The 15,342-nt window shown below is 49.6% G+C and overlaps 1 protein-coding gene and 1 long non-coding RNA gene across 2 annotated transcripts in view; one reads left to right on the top strand and one right to left on the bottom strand.

The window, feature by feature from the left end:
* Positions 1-4,717: 4,717 nt before the first annotated feature.
* Positions 4,718-12,809, bottom strand: LOC128336095 (uncharacterized). The gene is made up of 4 exons (XR_008311831.1): positions 11,956-12,809; positions 10,509-10,564; positions 8,623-8,800; positions 4,718-6,309 (listed from the first exon to the last, which is right to left on the bottom strand). It is a non-coding gene; the product is annotated as an uncharacterized LOC128336095 (long non-coding RNA).
* UBE2G1 (ubiquitin conjugating enzyme E2 G1) overlaps positions 12,768-15,342 on the top strand; it is a 24,297-nt gene continuing 21,722 nt past the window's right edge. Inside the window, exon 1 of the mRNA XM_053275263.1 lies at positions 12,768-12,917. Within this exon, the coding sequence (XP_053131238.1) occupies positions 12,872-12,917 (46 nt within the window). The 5' untranslated portion in view covers positions 12,768-12,871. The remainder of the gene's footprint in view (positions 12,918-15,342) is intronic.

Below are 15,342 nucleotides of genomic sequence, written 5' to 3'. Positions count from 1 at the left end.
ACATCTGCTGTACATGGACGATCTGAAGTTGTATGGAAAGTCCCAATCAGAAATTGAATCACTGCTAAACACCGTCAGTATATTCAGTAGCGATATAGCAATGGAGTTTGGACTAGACAAGTGTGCTGCATTAATAATGAACAGAGGGAAAATAAGAAAAACAGAAGGAATAGAACTGCCCAATGGAAGCAACATCAAGAACCTGGAAGAGAAAGAACCTTATAAATACTTGGGCATTCTCCAGGCTGATAACATCACACACACTGAAGTTAAAAGAAAAATGGGAAGTGAATACATCAGGAGAGTTAGAAAAATCCTCAAGTCCAAACTCAATGGCGGGAACACCATACAAGCCATAAACACCTGGGCTATACCTGTTATCAGATACACTGCAGGAATAATAGACTGGACCCAGGCAGAGCTAGAGACGCTAGATCGTAAGACCAGGAAAATCATGACCATCAATCATGCTCTGCACCCCCGCAATGATGTCGATAGGCTCTACCTCCCTCGCAGCTCAGGTGGAAGAGGAATGCTGCAAGTCCATCAAACAGTAGAGGAGGAGAAAAGAGGCCTTGAAGAATATATCAAGGACAGTGAAGAAGATGCACTTCAAATGGTCAAGAACGCGAAACTATTCAACACCAATGAAACAAAACAGGCCTACAAGAAAGAACAAGTCAAGAACCGAGCAGAAAAATGGAGAAATAAGCCCCTGCATGGTCAATATTTGCATAATATAAGTGGAAAATCAGACATCACCAAGACCTGGCAATGGCTTAAGAATGGCAACTTGAAGAAAGAAACAGAGGGTTTAATACTGGCTGCACAAGAACAGGCACTAAGAACAAATACAATAAGAGCAAAAGTCGAAAAGTCAACAACAAACAGCAAGTGCCGCCTTTGTAAAGAAGCAGATGAAACAGTGGACCACCTAATCAGCTGTTGTAAAAAGATCACACAGACTGACTACAAACAAAGGCATGACAAAGTAGCACGGATGATACACTGGAACATCTGCAAAAAATACAAGCTACCTGTAGCCAAAAATTGGTGGGACCATAAAATTGAAAAAGTTGAAGAAAATGAAGATGTAAAAATATTATGGGACTTCCGACTACAAACAGACAAACATCTGCCACACAATACACCAGATATAACTGTAGTCGAGAAGAAAGAAAAACAAGTTAAAATATTCGACATAGCAATAGAACCAGGGGATAGCAGAATAGAAGAAAAAGAAATAGAAAAAATCACCAAATACAAAGATCTACACATTGAAATTGAAAGGCTGAGGCAGAAAAAGACCCAAATCATCCCCGTGGTAATTGGCGCCCTGGGTGCAGTCCCAAAAGACCTTGAAGAGCACCTCAACACCATCGGGGCCACAGAAATCACCATCAGCCAATTACAAAAAGCAGCTTTACTGGGAACAGCCTATATTCTGCGACGATATCTATAACCATTGACAATAAAATTCTGGCATCCCAGGTCCTTGGGAAGGACTCGATGTCTGGATAAAACAAACCAGTCAATAACACCTGTCTGACTGTGTAAACTAATAATAATAATAATAATAATAATTTTATATCCTGCTCTTCCTCCAAGGAGCCCAGAGCGGTGTACTACATACTTAGGTTTCTCCTCACAACAACCCTGTGAAGTAGGTTAGGCTGAGAAAGAAGTGACTGGCCCAGAGTCACCCAGCAAGTGTCATGGCTGAATGGGGATTTGGTCTCCCCGGTTCTAGTCCAGCACTCTAGCCACTACACCACACTGTATGAGATGATGCCTTTTAGTATCTTCCTAGATCACTGCTGCCCAATATAGTACCAGTGGGGATTCGAACCGGAAACCTTCTGCTTGTTAGTCAAGCATTTCCCTGCTGCACCACTTAAAGTGAGTATTTCTCTGCAGCAATGTAGCAAATACTGTATTTACTTGAATCCAAGACATTAGAAATGATGGGGCTGTCTTAACTACAGAGTCCTGTTCCATATGAGTAAATGCAGGTAGAACCTGTATTTGATATCTGCTTTTTAAGAAGATGGTCTTAAATTCAGAGTCAGGTGAATACAGTAATAAGGGCTGTCCCTGGACCATAGGGCTAGCGAAAGGAGACACTCTCAACCACAAGGTTCTTGCAGCACCCTTTACTAGAATGCTCTCAGACCAGACTGTGAGGAAGTCACTGCTGGATGAAACTGAAAGCCACAGACCAGCCCACTGCCTGTCCAAGGTGGGAACAGCAGCCAGCAGGAAGCTTGCATGTGAAGCAAACTTCCTGAAGGCAACCAAGGACTTGGCTAATGGTGCCATGGAGAACCTGCTTCCCCAGTGATGGAGACATCCAACAGGAAGTGAAACAGTGAAACAGGAAGGAGGAGGAGGAGGAGGAGAAGAAAAGAGTGGAGAGAAGGAAGAGAAGAAAAGAGTGGAGAGAAGGGAGAGAGGAAAAGAGTGGAGAGAAGGGAGAGAAGAAGAAAAGAGTGGAGAGAAGGAAAAGAAGAAAAGAGTGGAGAGAAGGAAGAGAGGAAAAGAGTGGAGAGAAGGACGAGAAGAAAAGAGTGGAGAGAAGGGAGAGAAGGAAGAGAAGAATAGAGTGGAGAGAAGGAAGAAGAAAAGAGGAGGGGGAGAAAGAAGAAGAAGGAAAAAGAAGAGAGAAGAAAAAGAAGAAAGAGAGAAGTGAAAAGAGTAGAGAAAGAAGAAGGGGGAGAGGAGGAGAAAAAGAAAAATAAAGAAGAGAGAAGAGAAGAAAGGAGGAGGAGAGGTAAGAGAAGAAAAGAGGAGAGGAAAAAATAAAAAAGAAGAAAGAGAAGAGAGAGAAGAGGAGAGGAGAGGAGAGGAGAGAGGAGAAGAAAGGTGAAAAAGAAGAGAGAAGCAAAAGAAGAAAGAGGGAAGAGAAAAGAGGAGCTGGGGGGCAGAAAGGAGAAAGGGGAGGGGAGGAGAGGAGAGGAGAGGAGAGGAAGTGCCAGACTCCAAGCCAGGACCTTTAAGGCTTCCACTCTCCCAGTGTTGGGATTCCCCACCAGTTCAGATCCAACTCTGAAGGATCTGGAGTGGAGGGCTGACGTCAGGGTCCATCTCTGGCATCTCCAGGTAGGACCAAAGCCCTGGAGAGATGCTGCCAATCAGTGCTGACAATACAGAGCTAGACAGAACAATGGTCTAGCTCAGTAGAAAGCAGCTCAATTTGTTCATGAGCAGCATCCACAGCTCATTAGAGACCTTCTGCATACTTTGATTGCAGAAGGTCCCCGGTTCAATCCCTGGCAGCATCTCCAGGTAGGGCAGGGAAAGACCCCTATATGAAGCCCCGGAGAGCCGTTGCCAGTCAGTGGTGACAATACTGAGCTAGGTGGACCAAGGGACTGATTCAGTGCAAGTAAACCTCACGAAGTTATTATAATTATTTTATAATTATAATTATCCTCATCATCTATTACCTCTCAATCTGCTCTGTGCCTAAAGTTCTGAGCAGTTTACATAAATATTTTAAGCTGTCTGCACTGTATGAAGAGAGAAGATTTCCCCGTTTTGAGCTCTGATCAGTCTAGAACTCAAGAGTTGGGCATATAACTGGTCAAATCTTTCTCTTCTCTTTAGCCATGGTTAGGACCGGAACCTCTGTGGACAGGAGCAGTATACCTCAGAGGACCAGGTGCAGTGGGGGACATGCCGTTCTCTGCCCAGCTTTCTTCTCCTCCCATGCAGCCGACTCGGGTTATAAAACCAATCAGAGTCAATAATGCAAGAGACCACAAGGTGTCCCCAGACACTTCAAAAACCAAAAAAAATCCATCTCCCTTCTTATTAAAACAACATACAAACAGGCTAGGAATACAGGTGACTGGAAAATATCGGTACCAACAGTAGAGTCCACGTCCAGTTTCTGCACTTTTTGGATCCACTTTCACTGGATCCAAACAAAGAATTGGGAACGGCCTCCAAAAAAAAAATGTGGAAAGCGCTGTGCCTCGTTTGTGCTTTCAGACTACAACTCCCATCATCCCCAGCCATGTTGGCCAATAGTCAGGGATGGTGGGAGTCGTAGTTCAACAACCACTGGAGGGCTGAAGTTGTGTGCCCTACCTTAGGGACTAGCTGCTTGATTATACTATCATATTCCACAGCTAAATGCCGCTTTCATCAGATGTGTGAGCTGGGGACCTTTACGCTTATTGTGAGATGTGTGCTTCAAACTGGCAAAGCCCTTCTTTAAATAAAAACAACTACTGGGGCCAGCTAGATCAGGACTGGGGCATATAGGAACATAGGAAGCTGCCATAAAACCATATGCCATATATGCAGAAATCCGTAATTGGAATTCTTTACTGCCTTTCAGGAGAGCCCTCAAAACCTATCTGTTTGGCCTGGCCTTCCAGAGTTTCTAAATTGTAAATGGTTTTAATGTTGTAACCTGGTTTTTCAGGTTTTTAAATGGCTTGGATGGTTTGATGGTTGTTTTTATGGTGTTTTAATAATTTTTAACTGTTAATTGTTTTCAGTTGTTTTGTTTTTAATTGTAAACTGCCCTGAGCCATTTTGGAAGGGTGGTATAGAAACTGAATGAATGAATGAATGAATGAATGAATGAATGAATATATAAATATACTGAGTCAGACCCTTGGTCTATCTAGCTCAGTCTTGTCTTCACAGACTGGCAGCGGCTTCTCCAAGGTTGTAGGCAGGAGTCTCTCTCAGCCCTCTTGGAGATGCCGCCAGGGAGGGAACTTGGAGCCTAGATGCTCTTCCCAGAGCGGCTCCATCCCCTAAGGGGAATATCTGAACAGTGCTCACACATGTGGCCTCCCATTCAAATGCAAACCAAGGCAGACCCTGCTTAGCAAAGGGGACAAGTCTCATGCTTGCTTCCACAAGAGCAGCTCTCAGTCAGAACATGGTCACACGGAGATCAATAGCTGGAGATGCAGATTCTCTGTGCAGATAGAAACAGAAGGCAGGGGAGTCTGGCCAGGTACCGACAGAGAGACCCGGCAGCAGCTGATGAACGGGACATCCAGAACTGAAGTCGATATGGCCCTGGGTTTCTATATTGGGGGACTGGGCAAGAACATGGTGATTAGCATGATGATTCTCTTTATTTAGCAGGAGGTGAGGAACTGGCCCTATCCACCCCCAGCACAGTCTCTCCGGTGACGGTTGCTGGGGTGTTTCGTTTTAGATTGTGAGCCCTTTGGGGACAGGGACCCATCTTATTTATTAATTATTTCTCTGTGTAAACCGCCCTGAGCCATCTTTGGAAGGGCGGTATAGAAATCAGACAAACCGACAAATAAATAAGAAGGCATCTCTAAGATAGGGCTGAGAGAGAGACTCCTGCCCGCAACCTTGGAGAAGCCACTGCCAGTCTGGGTAGACAATCCTGGACTAGATGGACCAAGGGTCAGACTCGGTATATGGCAGCTTCCTATGTTCCTCACAAAACAATGCAAACAGCAGATAACAGACCCTTGCTAAGCAGGTTTTGCCCTGGTTTGCATTTGGATGGGAGACTACATGTGTGAGCACTGGGAGAGATTTCCCGATGGGGATGGGAAGAACATCTGCCTGCTTGCATGCAGAAGGTTCCCAGTTCCCTCCCTGGCAGCATCTCCAAGATAGGGCTGAGAGAGACTCCCACCTGCAGCCTGGGAGAAGCCGCTGCCAGTCTGGGTAGACAATCCAGAGCGAAATAGACCAAGGGTCTGACTCAGTAGAAGGCAGCTTCCCGCTGTGAGCCCAAGAGGCCACACTACACCACCCTACAAAAATGGAGAAGGGTAGGAGAGAGCCCACATTTCCCAAGTTGCCGTGAAACGGCTGGAGGTTTGGACTCCAGACTCAAAGCACTCAGGTCCGGGTCCCTCGGGCCCCCGCCACTGGACACCGCTCTCTCCTCGGGCAGGCCTCCAGGTCAGCTGGGGACGCATGGCCAACCGATGAGCTTATGCTACCACACGGCAGGGCTCGGATCCTGGAGCCTTGCACGTAACCTTCAGTCCCCAGAACTGTGAGCCAGCTTGCTATAAATAGAGTTGTCAGAAAAGGTTGTGCAGCCTCCGACTGACGGCTGGCAAAAGCGTCCCCTCCCGTGAATTACTGGGCCTGAGGAGTTCAGGGTTCTTCAAGCTGCCGTGTTAGAAGTGCGGCGTGCGAATCTTTTTTCCTGGGCAAAATAGGCTTTTCTTCTGGGAGATATGCTACGGCGGGTTTTTAAAAATATCCGAGGGCTTGGAAGATACCGGCTCGTCCCCAGGTCAGCCATCGGCACACCTGGTCTGTCTCTCTTTAAGCACAGTTCATTCCCTGTAAAAGTGGGAGAACAAAACACGAGTTTTGAGGAAGCAGAAGAACACATGGATCCAATTGCCCCCGGCCGGGTTCACACAATCGCTCAAACCTGGGTTTAACATGGGCTGCCGACATTGGTGCGCTTGTGTAGACCCACACTGAGGCAGGAATGCCGGGTTCGTCTTGGGCCATAAACCATCTTGGCATGAGTCCACACCAGTGTTCCTTGTAAGAGGGATTCCCAGATGTTGTTGACTACAACTCCCAGCATCCCCAGCCAAAGGCCAATGCAGCTGGGGATGCTGGGAGTTGTAGTCAACAGCAGCTGGGAACCCCTCTTCCAGGGAACACTGGTCCACACCATCGCGTGGATGTTGGTAACCCACATCAGACCCAGATTCAGACGCTCATGTGAACGAGGCGCCTGTATTCCGGTCTCTGTCTCTACCGAGGCAATTTATGCGACCACGACAACCGGGTGGGACAAGCCATCTGGCCGAGCTTTGGGATCTATGTGCGCACCTGATAACGTGCCAATTAGGCCACCGGGATTTGGGCAGCTTGAATATGGCAGCCCTACATCCGGGGAGGAATTTCAGGAAACGGAAACCCTGGGAGATTGTTTCGAGGAGACATTTCACTGTGTCTGCCTCGTGTCCCTCGCCGGTAACTTCGAGCGCAGTTGGCCGGCGTCACTTGGCTCCCGCCCAGCACCTTGGCGGGGAGGGAATGCTGCAGATTGCATGAGTCATCTCCTGCCCTGCTCGCCCTGGCGTTGCAAACACGGCTACATCACCAGGCCTGCCTCCTCTCCTCTCCCCCAGTTCATCTGCCATCTTTTATAGAGGGTGGTGTGTGTGTGTATGTGTGTGTGTGTGTGTGTAGGGGGGGAGAGAAAACTGTTTTATAATCCTCCCACTTCATCCCTGCCGCACACAGCAGAGCTAAACAGAGGCCTCTCGAACTTGGCTTTGTCCAAAAGCGGTTCCCATATGCTGTTGACTACAACTCCCATCATCCCCAGCCGAAGGCCACTGCAGCTAGGGATGCTGGGAGTTGTAGTCAACAACATCTGGGAATCCCTGCTACAGGGAACACTGCTCCAAGGTATTTAAGAGAACGCCATAGGGACACAAGAATACAGGAAACTGCCATATACTACTGAGTCAGACCCTTGCTCCATCTAGTTCAGGATTGTCTACACTGACCGGCAGCAGCTTCTCCACGGTTGCAGGCAGGGGTCTCTCTCTCAGCCCTATCTTGGAGATGCTGCTAGGGAGGGAACTTGGAGCCTTCTGTATGCAGAAGCTCTTCCCAGAGCAGCCCCATCCCCTAAGGGGAATATCTGACACACAGTGCTCACCCATTCAAATGCAAACCAGGGCAGGCCCTGCTTAGCAAAGGGGGCAATTCATGCTTGCTCCCACAAGGCCAGCTTTCCTTCCTCTTTTTCTTCACAAACCCTGGCACCTATTAAGGTCTGATTGTGGTTGCCACCAGGAGAGCTGGTCTTGTGGTAGCCAGCATGACTTGTCCCCTTAGCTAAGCAGCGTCTGCCCTGGTTGCATATCAATGGGAGACCAGAAGTGTCATTCTTTGCCAACCACAAGGGTTCGGTTCCTGGAAAACCTTGCGGCTGGCGAATTTGCGGTCGACGAGCAATAGGAATGCATTGAAAATGGGGGTTAGGGGAATCACGGTCACAAGAGGACCACAAAAGACAGTGAAAATGAGAAGAAATCACGCCCTGACCTCCAGAAATGACCCCATGATGCCCGGAAATCACCCCTGAACTCCTGAAAATCACCCCCAAAACCCCGGAAATTGCCCCCCAAACCTCCAAAATTGCCCCCGACCCCCCAAATCCTCACCTCCCCCCAACAAATTTCCAAAAAAATCTCACCAAACCTTTACTCAGGTTGCGGCTGGCAAGACCAGTCACAATTTCCCAGTTGTGGGAAGCATTCAGATCTGTGACTGGGAAACCTGCGGTTGGCGAGGGACGACTGTATTTCGACCAAAGACTGTATTTCAACCAAATGAAAGCTTTTCAACAAAAGTCCCCAGAGTGGTTGACAGAGATATAAATAAATAAATAAAGATGGACCACGTCCCCAAAGTCACATAGTCTCCCATTCAAATGCAAACCAGGGCAGCCCCTGCTTAGCAAAGGGCACAATTCATGCTTGCGCCCACAAGACCAGCTCTCCTCCCTGCAAAAGGAGGCGTGAAATGTTTGCAAAGAAGCTGCAAAATTCTTTATTTTACATTGCTTAAATCCTTGAAGGGACATGAAGCCTGTTTTGGATGGTGGCAGCCCAGCCCTACCTGTTGGTATGAGAGCCGATGTGGTGTGCTGCAGGGGTTAGCATCATGTCACGGCCAGGTCAACCCGGGTTCAAGTCTCTGTGAAGCTGACAGAGTGTTCTTGGGTCAATCACAATCTTTCAATCTTCTTCACAGAGGGTGTTGTCAGTATACAATGAGATGTACACCACCCTGGGTTCTTGAAGAAAGTGTAGGATAAAAATGAAAGTGTGTTTTTGAAAGGCTCGTGCTGGAGTGGTACAACTTCAAAAATATCCCGGAACAATTTTACAAGGAACTTGAAGATGTGATAAAGGTGGGACAGGCATTTGGGGTGAGGAGTTGCGTTGCGTCACGGGCAATGTCCAGTATGTGCTTATTTACACCTGTACAACAGCATTCTGCCCAGCCCGCAGAAGGCATTAGCTGCGGGGGGAATAACTTCATTTTCTCATCCGCAAAAAAATCTGCAGTGCGAGTCTGGGGGTGGATTTAATGTCCCTGTGACAGCAAAGCACTTGTTTGGAGTGGGAAATGCCTGGGTTCTGTACTGGATAGAGAATCCTGGGTTCAAATCCCCACACAGCCATGGGTGAACTTGGGCCTGAATGCTACTCTCTCTCAGCCAAACCACAACAACTACTGTGAGCATGTATATACCACTTTCTCAACAAGTTCTCAAAGCGGGTTATCTAGAAACATAAATAATAAATAAACAAGATGGGACCCTGTCACCAAAGGGCTCACAATCTAAACTGGAACATGAGGCAGACACTAGCAACAGCCGCTGGAGGGATGCTGTGCTGGGGGTGGAGAGGGCCTACCTATCCAGGCTGTTGTGAGGGTAAAATGCATCATCCTGCTTTTAACACCCATAGGAACACAGGGTCAGAGGGTGCTGCTTTTTACTGAGTCTGACCACTGGTCCATCTAGCTCACTATTGTCTACACTGATAGGCAGCTGCTCTTCAGCTAACAGAGAGCCCTAATTTGCGGAGGAGGCGAGATCAGCCAGTGGCTGTGTGCAAAGTGGAATTTCTAAGTCTACGAGAAATATTAAAGTTGTGCCCTCAAGTCGGTGTCGATTCATGGCAACCACACAGAGCCACGAGGTGTTCTTTGGTCAAATACAGGAGGGGTTGACCATTGCCATCTCTCCATGCAGTATGAGATGATGCCTTTCAGCATCTTCCGATATCACTGCTGCCCAGTATAGGTGTTTCTGGGAAACAGACCAGTGGGGATTCGAACCGGCAACCTCTGGTTCGCTAGGCAAGTCATTTCCCCGCTGCGCCAAATGTTAGTCCACTGCCAACAGAGCTAAGAGGCACCTTTTGAAAATGGCGGTTTACTGAGCAGGGGGAGAGCAACTAGCCGTCTCCGTCCCCAGCACAGCACATCTCTCCAGTGTCTGTTGCTGGGGTCTATCTTGCGTTTCTTTTTAAGATTGTGAGCAGTGTTCTAATTTCCCCCGTCTGTGTGCGGAATGAGTTTTCTTCTGGGCAGCCGCACACGTGCATTCCGAGCGGGGCCTTGTGGATTCAACCTGTGCGGGATCAAAAATTGACTGAGCGGATATCAAAAAAACATGTGAGCGCGCGCGCACGCCTTAGAGGGAACACTGATTGCGAGCCCTTTGGGGACAGGTTGCTGTCCTAATTATTTATTTATACATACGCTTTGGGAACTGTTGTTGAAAAGCGGTATATAAATATGGGTCGTATTTGCCATGAATACAGCGCCCACATGTGGTTACCCACCCAAATTCAAAGCAGGGCTGCTTTGATCCTAAGATCCTGCTTAGCAAAGGACAATCCCTGCTCGCAACCACAAGACCCCCTCCTGTATTCCACCAAAGACAACTACAGGGCTCTGTGGCCGCCAGGAGCCGACAACGGCAGGCCTACCTTACAGGATCGTTGTGAGGCACAAACCGAGGTGGGAAATATTCTGTAATCCACTCCTAGGAGGAAGAGGATTAAAAAAAAAACAGTTAGAATCAACTCTTTTCAATGCCAAGGTACATTGCATGAAGAAAGACTACATTAAAAATATGTTCCCAAGCACTTGCAGAGCGCATTTGACTCTCACGAGTAAGGAGAGAGAATCCCCACGCGTCAGGACAGTGCGTGCCAACATCCGCTGGGGCTATTTCCAGAGATTTGAGCTCCGGAATCAATTTCCCTTGCAATTTATAGAATTTCCGACTGGGCACTCTTGGGATTCGATTTCCAGTTGCCCGTGAATGTGAAACAATTAATACATGTTTTGAGAGCATGGGATTGCAATGTGGTTTCCTCAACAACTAACCACAACCAGGCTCCACAAGGCTTCCCTTCACCAGTGGCCTAACATTCCACAGGTGTGGCGGCGGCCTTCACCTGTGGAATTACTGAGCGCTGTTAGTTGCCTGCGAGTTTTGGGTGTGGGCATCATGTATCAGGAAATCCAACCAGGAGCACACCTGATTTTGAACAAAAGGGAAATGCTGGGCTATTCATGCTGTTTAAAACCACAAAGTGCTTTTAATAGCTGTTTTTGATTTTAACCTGCTTCTGAATTATTACATGGATTGCATTCTAAAAATCATTTTATCGTACATAATACCATCTGGATGTAACACTGTTTAAAAATTACAAGGTACTTTTTCTGGGGGGTTTTGTCGGCGGGGGAAGAGGTGATGGATTTGCTTTTGATTTCTTCTAGAACATCGTTCTCACCACTTTAGGGATTAAAAAAAAAATTTCCCTCTGTGTGTGGTCCAGAAAAGGTGTAATTGAATGTTTATTACTGAAATGTTTGAAAACACGGTTCTTTAAAATCATGCTTAAATTTAAAAACACGATTCTTTAAAACAAAAACATCAGGAGCTGAAAATAGTATGTATGTATATAGTTGTTTTATGATGAATAGTATGTGTGTGTGTATATATATATATATATAGTTGTTTTATGATGTTTTTAATGGTTAATCATTGTTTTATGCTTTATAATTTTTGTTTTAATTATTAACTGATTTTAATGGTGTTTTAATGTAAACCGCCCTGAGCCTTTTGGAAGGGCGGTATAAAAGTTTTAATAATAAATTTTATATATATATATATATATATAAAATCATATGTTATATAATTCGTTATATTATATTATTATATAATATAATAAATATAATATTTATTATATTATCATATATTGTTTTTATGTATTGTATATTATTTAAATATATACATATTATATATATATATATATATATATATATATATATATATATATATATGTAGAGAGAGAGAGAGAGATATTTGTATTTCTCAATATTTGTATATTTTCTGTGCGTGGGCGAGCAGTTGTGAACTCTCACCTCGCCTTTCATAGTTGGAGTACTTTGAGGGTCCTGCCCTCCCCAAGATGGCGCCGGCCTTCTGTAGTCATTCTCGCCCTCCTTCCACCACGCTCAACCCGCGGCTGCGCGCGCACCGTCCCCCTATTCTCATCCGACCTCCCCAATATGGCGCCGCCGGATGCCTCCTGGCGGGCAACGCTCTGTCAGAGAGAGAAAGAAAGAGAGGTGAATCCCACGGAGCTAGGGAGAAGGGGGGGGAAAGGCTAGAGTGACACGCAGTCAGTCTGGACTTCCGCTAAGGAAGGGGAAAAGCGGTCCCGGCTGGCCATGATTCTCTATGATCAGCCTCACTGGAAACAGGGCCACACATTTCTATATAAATAAATATATTTCTATCGATAGCTCTAGAGGGCAGTTTCTCTGCAGCGGCAGCTTCCGCTCAGAGGCGGCTCTTCCGCTCTGCAGCCGGGGAGGGACCCGGAAGCGCCCCCTGTGGGCTCCCCGCTTCCGGCGCCGCCGCCTCCTCTTCCGTTCCGAATCCTCCGCCTCCTCCTCCTCTCTGTCCCTCCGCGCTCTCTGGCGGCGGAGGAGCCCTGCTCTCCCTGACCGCGGCTGCGCCGGCTAGGAAGCGCGCCTGCGCTCCGGCCCCGCGGAGTGCAGTGAAATTCCGCGAGGGGAGGGGGTGGGGGCGAGCGAGGGGAGAAAGAAGAGAGCCCAGAGGGGAGGAGGCGGCAGCAGCAGCCCCAGAAAGAGAGAGCGGGTGGGGGGAGGAGGAGAGGGTGGGCCGCCGCTGCCGCTGGTCCGGCGCTGCTGCTGCTCGGGGCCAGGCTCCTCCGAGGGGCAGAGGAAGGGGGAGGAGGGGGAGGGGAGGGGGGCAGAGCCGGGGAGCCGCCGCCCCCGCCGCAGGCCGCCTCCCCGGGCGCCGGCGGGGAGAATGACGGAGCTCCAGTCCGCCCTGCTACTGCGGAGACAGCTGGCAGGTAGGGGGCCGCGGGGGGAGGGGAGGGGGGAGGCTGCGGCCTGGCGGGGAGGGGGGAGGAGGCTCCTCCCTCTGGGGAGAGCGGGGGGGGCTGGAGGCGGGGCAAGAGCGAGGTAGGGGGCGGGGTATGAGCGAGGTAGGGGGTGGGGAGTGCTTGGGAGGGAGGGGTGGGGAGTGCTCTGCCCCTCCCCTCTCCTACCTGGACTGCCCCACTCATAACTAGTGTTCCCTCCCTGTCAGAGGTATTGGCCAGAGGTGGTGGGCTACAACCCCCATAATCCCCAGCCAGTGGCCCTAGCAGCTGGGGGATGCTGGGAGTTGTAGTCAGTAGTCTCTGGGAATTCCTTGTATAGGGAGCAGCGCTCATCACCACCACCACCACCAGTGTTCCTGGTAAGAGGGGTTTGCCAGAGGTGGTGGACTACAACCCCCGTAATCCCCAGCCAAGGGCCCTTGCAGCTGTGAGATGCTGGGAGTTGTAGTCGGCAACCTCTGGCAAACCCCTCTTATAGCAATAGCACTTACATTTATATACCGCTCTATAGCTGGAGCTCTCTAAGCGGTTTACAATGATTTAGCATATTGCCCCCAACATTCTGGGAACTCATACTCTATGGGGACGATTGAACCCCACCAGCCCCCCAACCTTCTCTAGCTCCCTGATCTTCTTACCCTGCTCTTGCCTCACTTCTGGTAATGCCTGCTGACACCGCCTTGCTCCTCCAATTACTTGGCCTTTCTCCTGCCTGCCCCAGAGCTCATCAAGCCCAACTTGGTTCCCCACTCTCCTCCCTATGGCTCCTGGGTGCCCCCTTCCTACGAGATGCTGCTGACACTGCGTGGTGCACAGACACACAGTGAGAAATGTGGTTCTTGGTGAGGGAGGGGTGTGTGGGGAGCTTTTTGATGGGGGTGGGTGGGTCAGGAAGGCCTTTTCTCTCCCCCTCCCCACCGAAGCAACTAGGGTTGGGGGAAGAGAGGAGAAGGGCCACGTGTCTGGGAATGTGGGGTAAGAGTGAGGTTAGAAAGTGGAGTAGTAGAGGAGAGTGGGAAACTTTCATTGCGTTGGTTTAGGCAACATCTCCCCCCCCCGCCTCCCAGAAGCCAAATTAGGGGTTGAGTTTTGGTGCAGGCGGGGGGGGCTGAATTGGAGGGGTGTGTGTGTTGGCAAATGCATCAGAAGTGAGGTAGGAGCAAGGTAAGTGGGGGTCGTTGAGGGAGAGAGGACAGAGGGGTGTTGTGTGTGTGTGTGTGTGTACGCGTTGAGGGAGGGGAGGCCAAATGTGCTGAAGTGGGGGCAGTAATTGGGGGGCAATTGGATGAGACAGGAAGTCGAGGCATGGGGGAGTAGGAAGTGGATTGCTGGGGTCTTTGGCCAAGGTGGAGTAGGGGCGTAAGGGACGATAATGGGGGCGGGGGGTTAGTAGAGAGGTGGAGTAAAGGAGGGCGTAGGAGGACAGGAAGTGGGTTGGTGGCACCCTCTGGACGTTGGAGGGAGGGCAAGCCTGTGAACGGAGTAAGCGAGGTTGTATGGGGTAAGGGAAGGAATCGAGGTAAGGCAGGTGGCCAGTGAGGAGGGGGAAGTTGAAGAGCAGGTAAGTCTGGCGTGGCTGGAATCGGGGTGGGGGTGGGGAATAGTTGGGTTTGGGGTGGCACCCGAGAACAAGAGTGATGCCTGGTTGCAAGCTTGTGTGTGTGTGTGTGTGTGCTGGTTTGGGGGTGTGTGAGAACAAGGACCCGCGGGAGAGCAGCCGAGGGAGAAGTTAGAGGTGGCCTGGAAGCTGGCAGCTTCTTTTTGCAGGCATCCCCTCTGGAGGGAGATCTGGGTTCCGCCTGTATCTAGGGCGCACGTAGGGGAGGGGGGTGAGCGCTGTGGGGTGGGGGGGCACACTTTCCTTTCAGGTTCCAGGGGCCGTGAGCCCGTCTGGGCCCTGCCCAGGAAACCGAGAGGCAGCCTCGGAAACTCACTGCCCCTTCCCTGTGGGGTGTGCGGAGTTGCGGGGGGGGGGGGGGCCTTGTGTGGAGAGGGCCGGGTGTGACTGTGTTTACCCATCTGCGTCTGGGGTGGCGTTGACTCCTCTCCCTCCTGGAGCCCGATCTCGCAGGGCCTGCTTTGAACAAAGAAGAGGCAGGTTGACATCTGCGGATTAGTATAGTGGGGTGGGAATGGAGGGGAATTAATTAGGAGGGCTTCCCATCCCTAACGGGCCCGCTGGCAGCCCCTCGCTGTGTCCCCCCCCCCCGCTGGGACCTTGGCCGGGGAGGCCTGCTTTCTCTTCCCCCCCTCACTGTTCTCGGGTAGGTCTGCTGTCACAACGCTGCTGTTGTAGTTGCACTCAAAACGGTCTTTGTTGGCAAAGTTGGGGGAGAGGAGTAACAGGGGGGCCCGGCAGACGGGCAGAGGTTCCTCCTCCCCGACCTGTCGG

The sequence above is a fragment of the Hemicordylus capensis genome, chromosome 12 (genome assembly GCF_027244095.1).
Source record: "Hemicordylus capensis ecotype Gifberg chromosome 12, rHemCap1.1.pri, whole genome shotgun sequence".
In the NCBI taxonomy this organism is placed as follows: Eukaryota; Metazoa; Chordata; class Lepidosauria; order Squamata; family Cordylidae; genus Hemicordylus; species Hemicordylus capensis.
The sequence above is the reverse complement of the archived record's forward strand: the minus strand, read 5'-3'. Positions and strand labels throughout refer to the sequence as shown.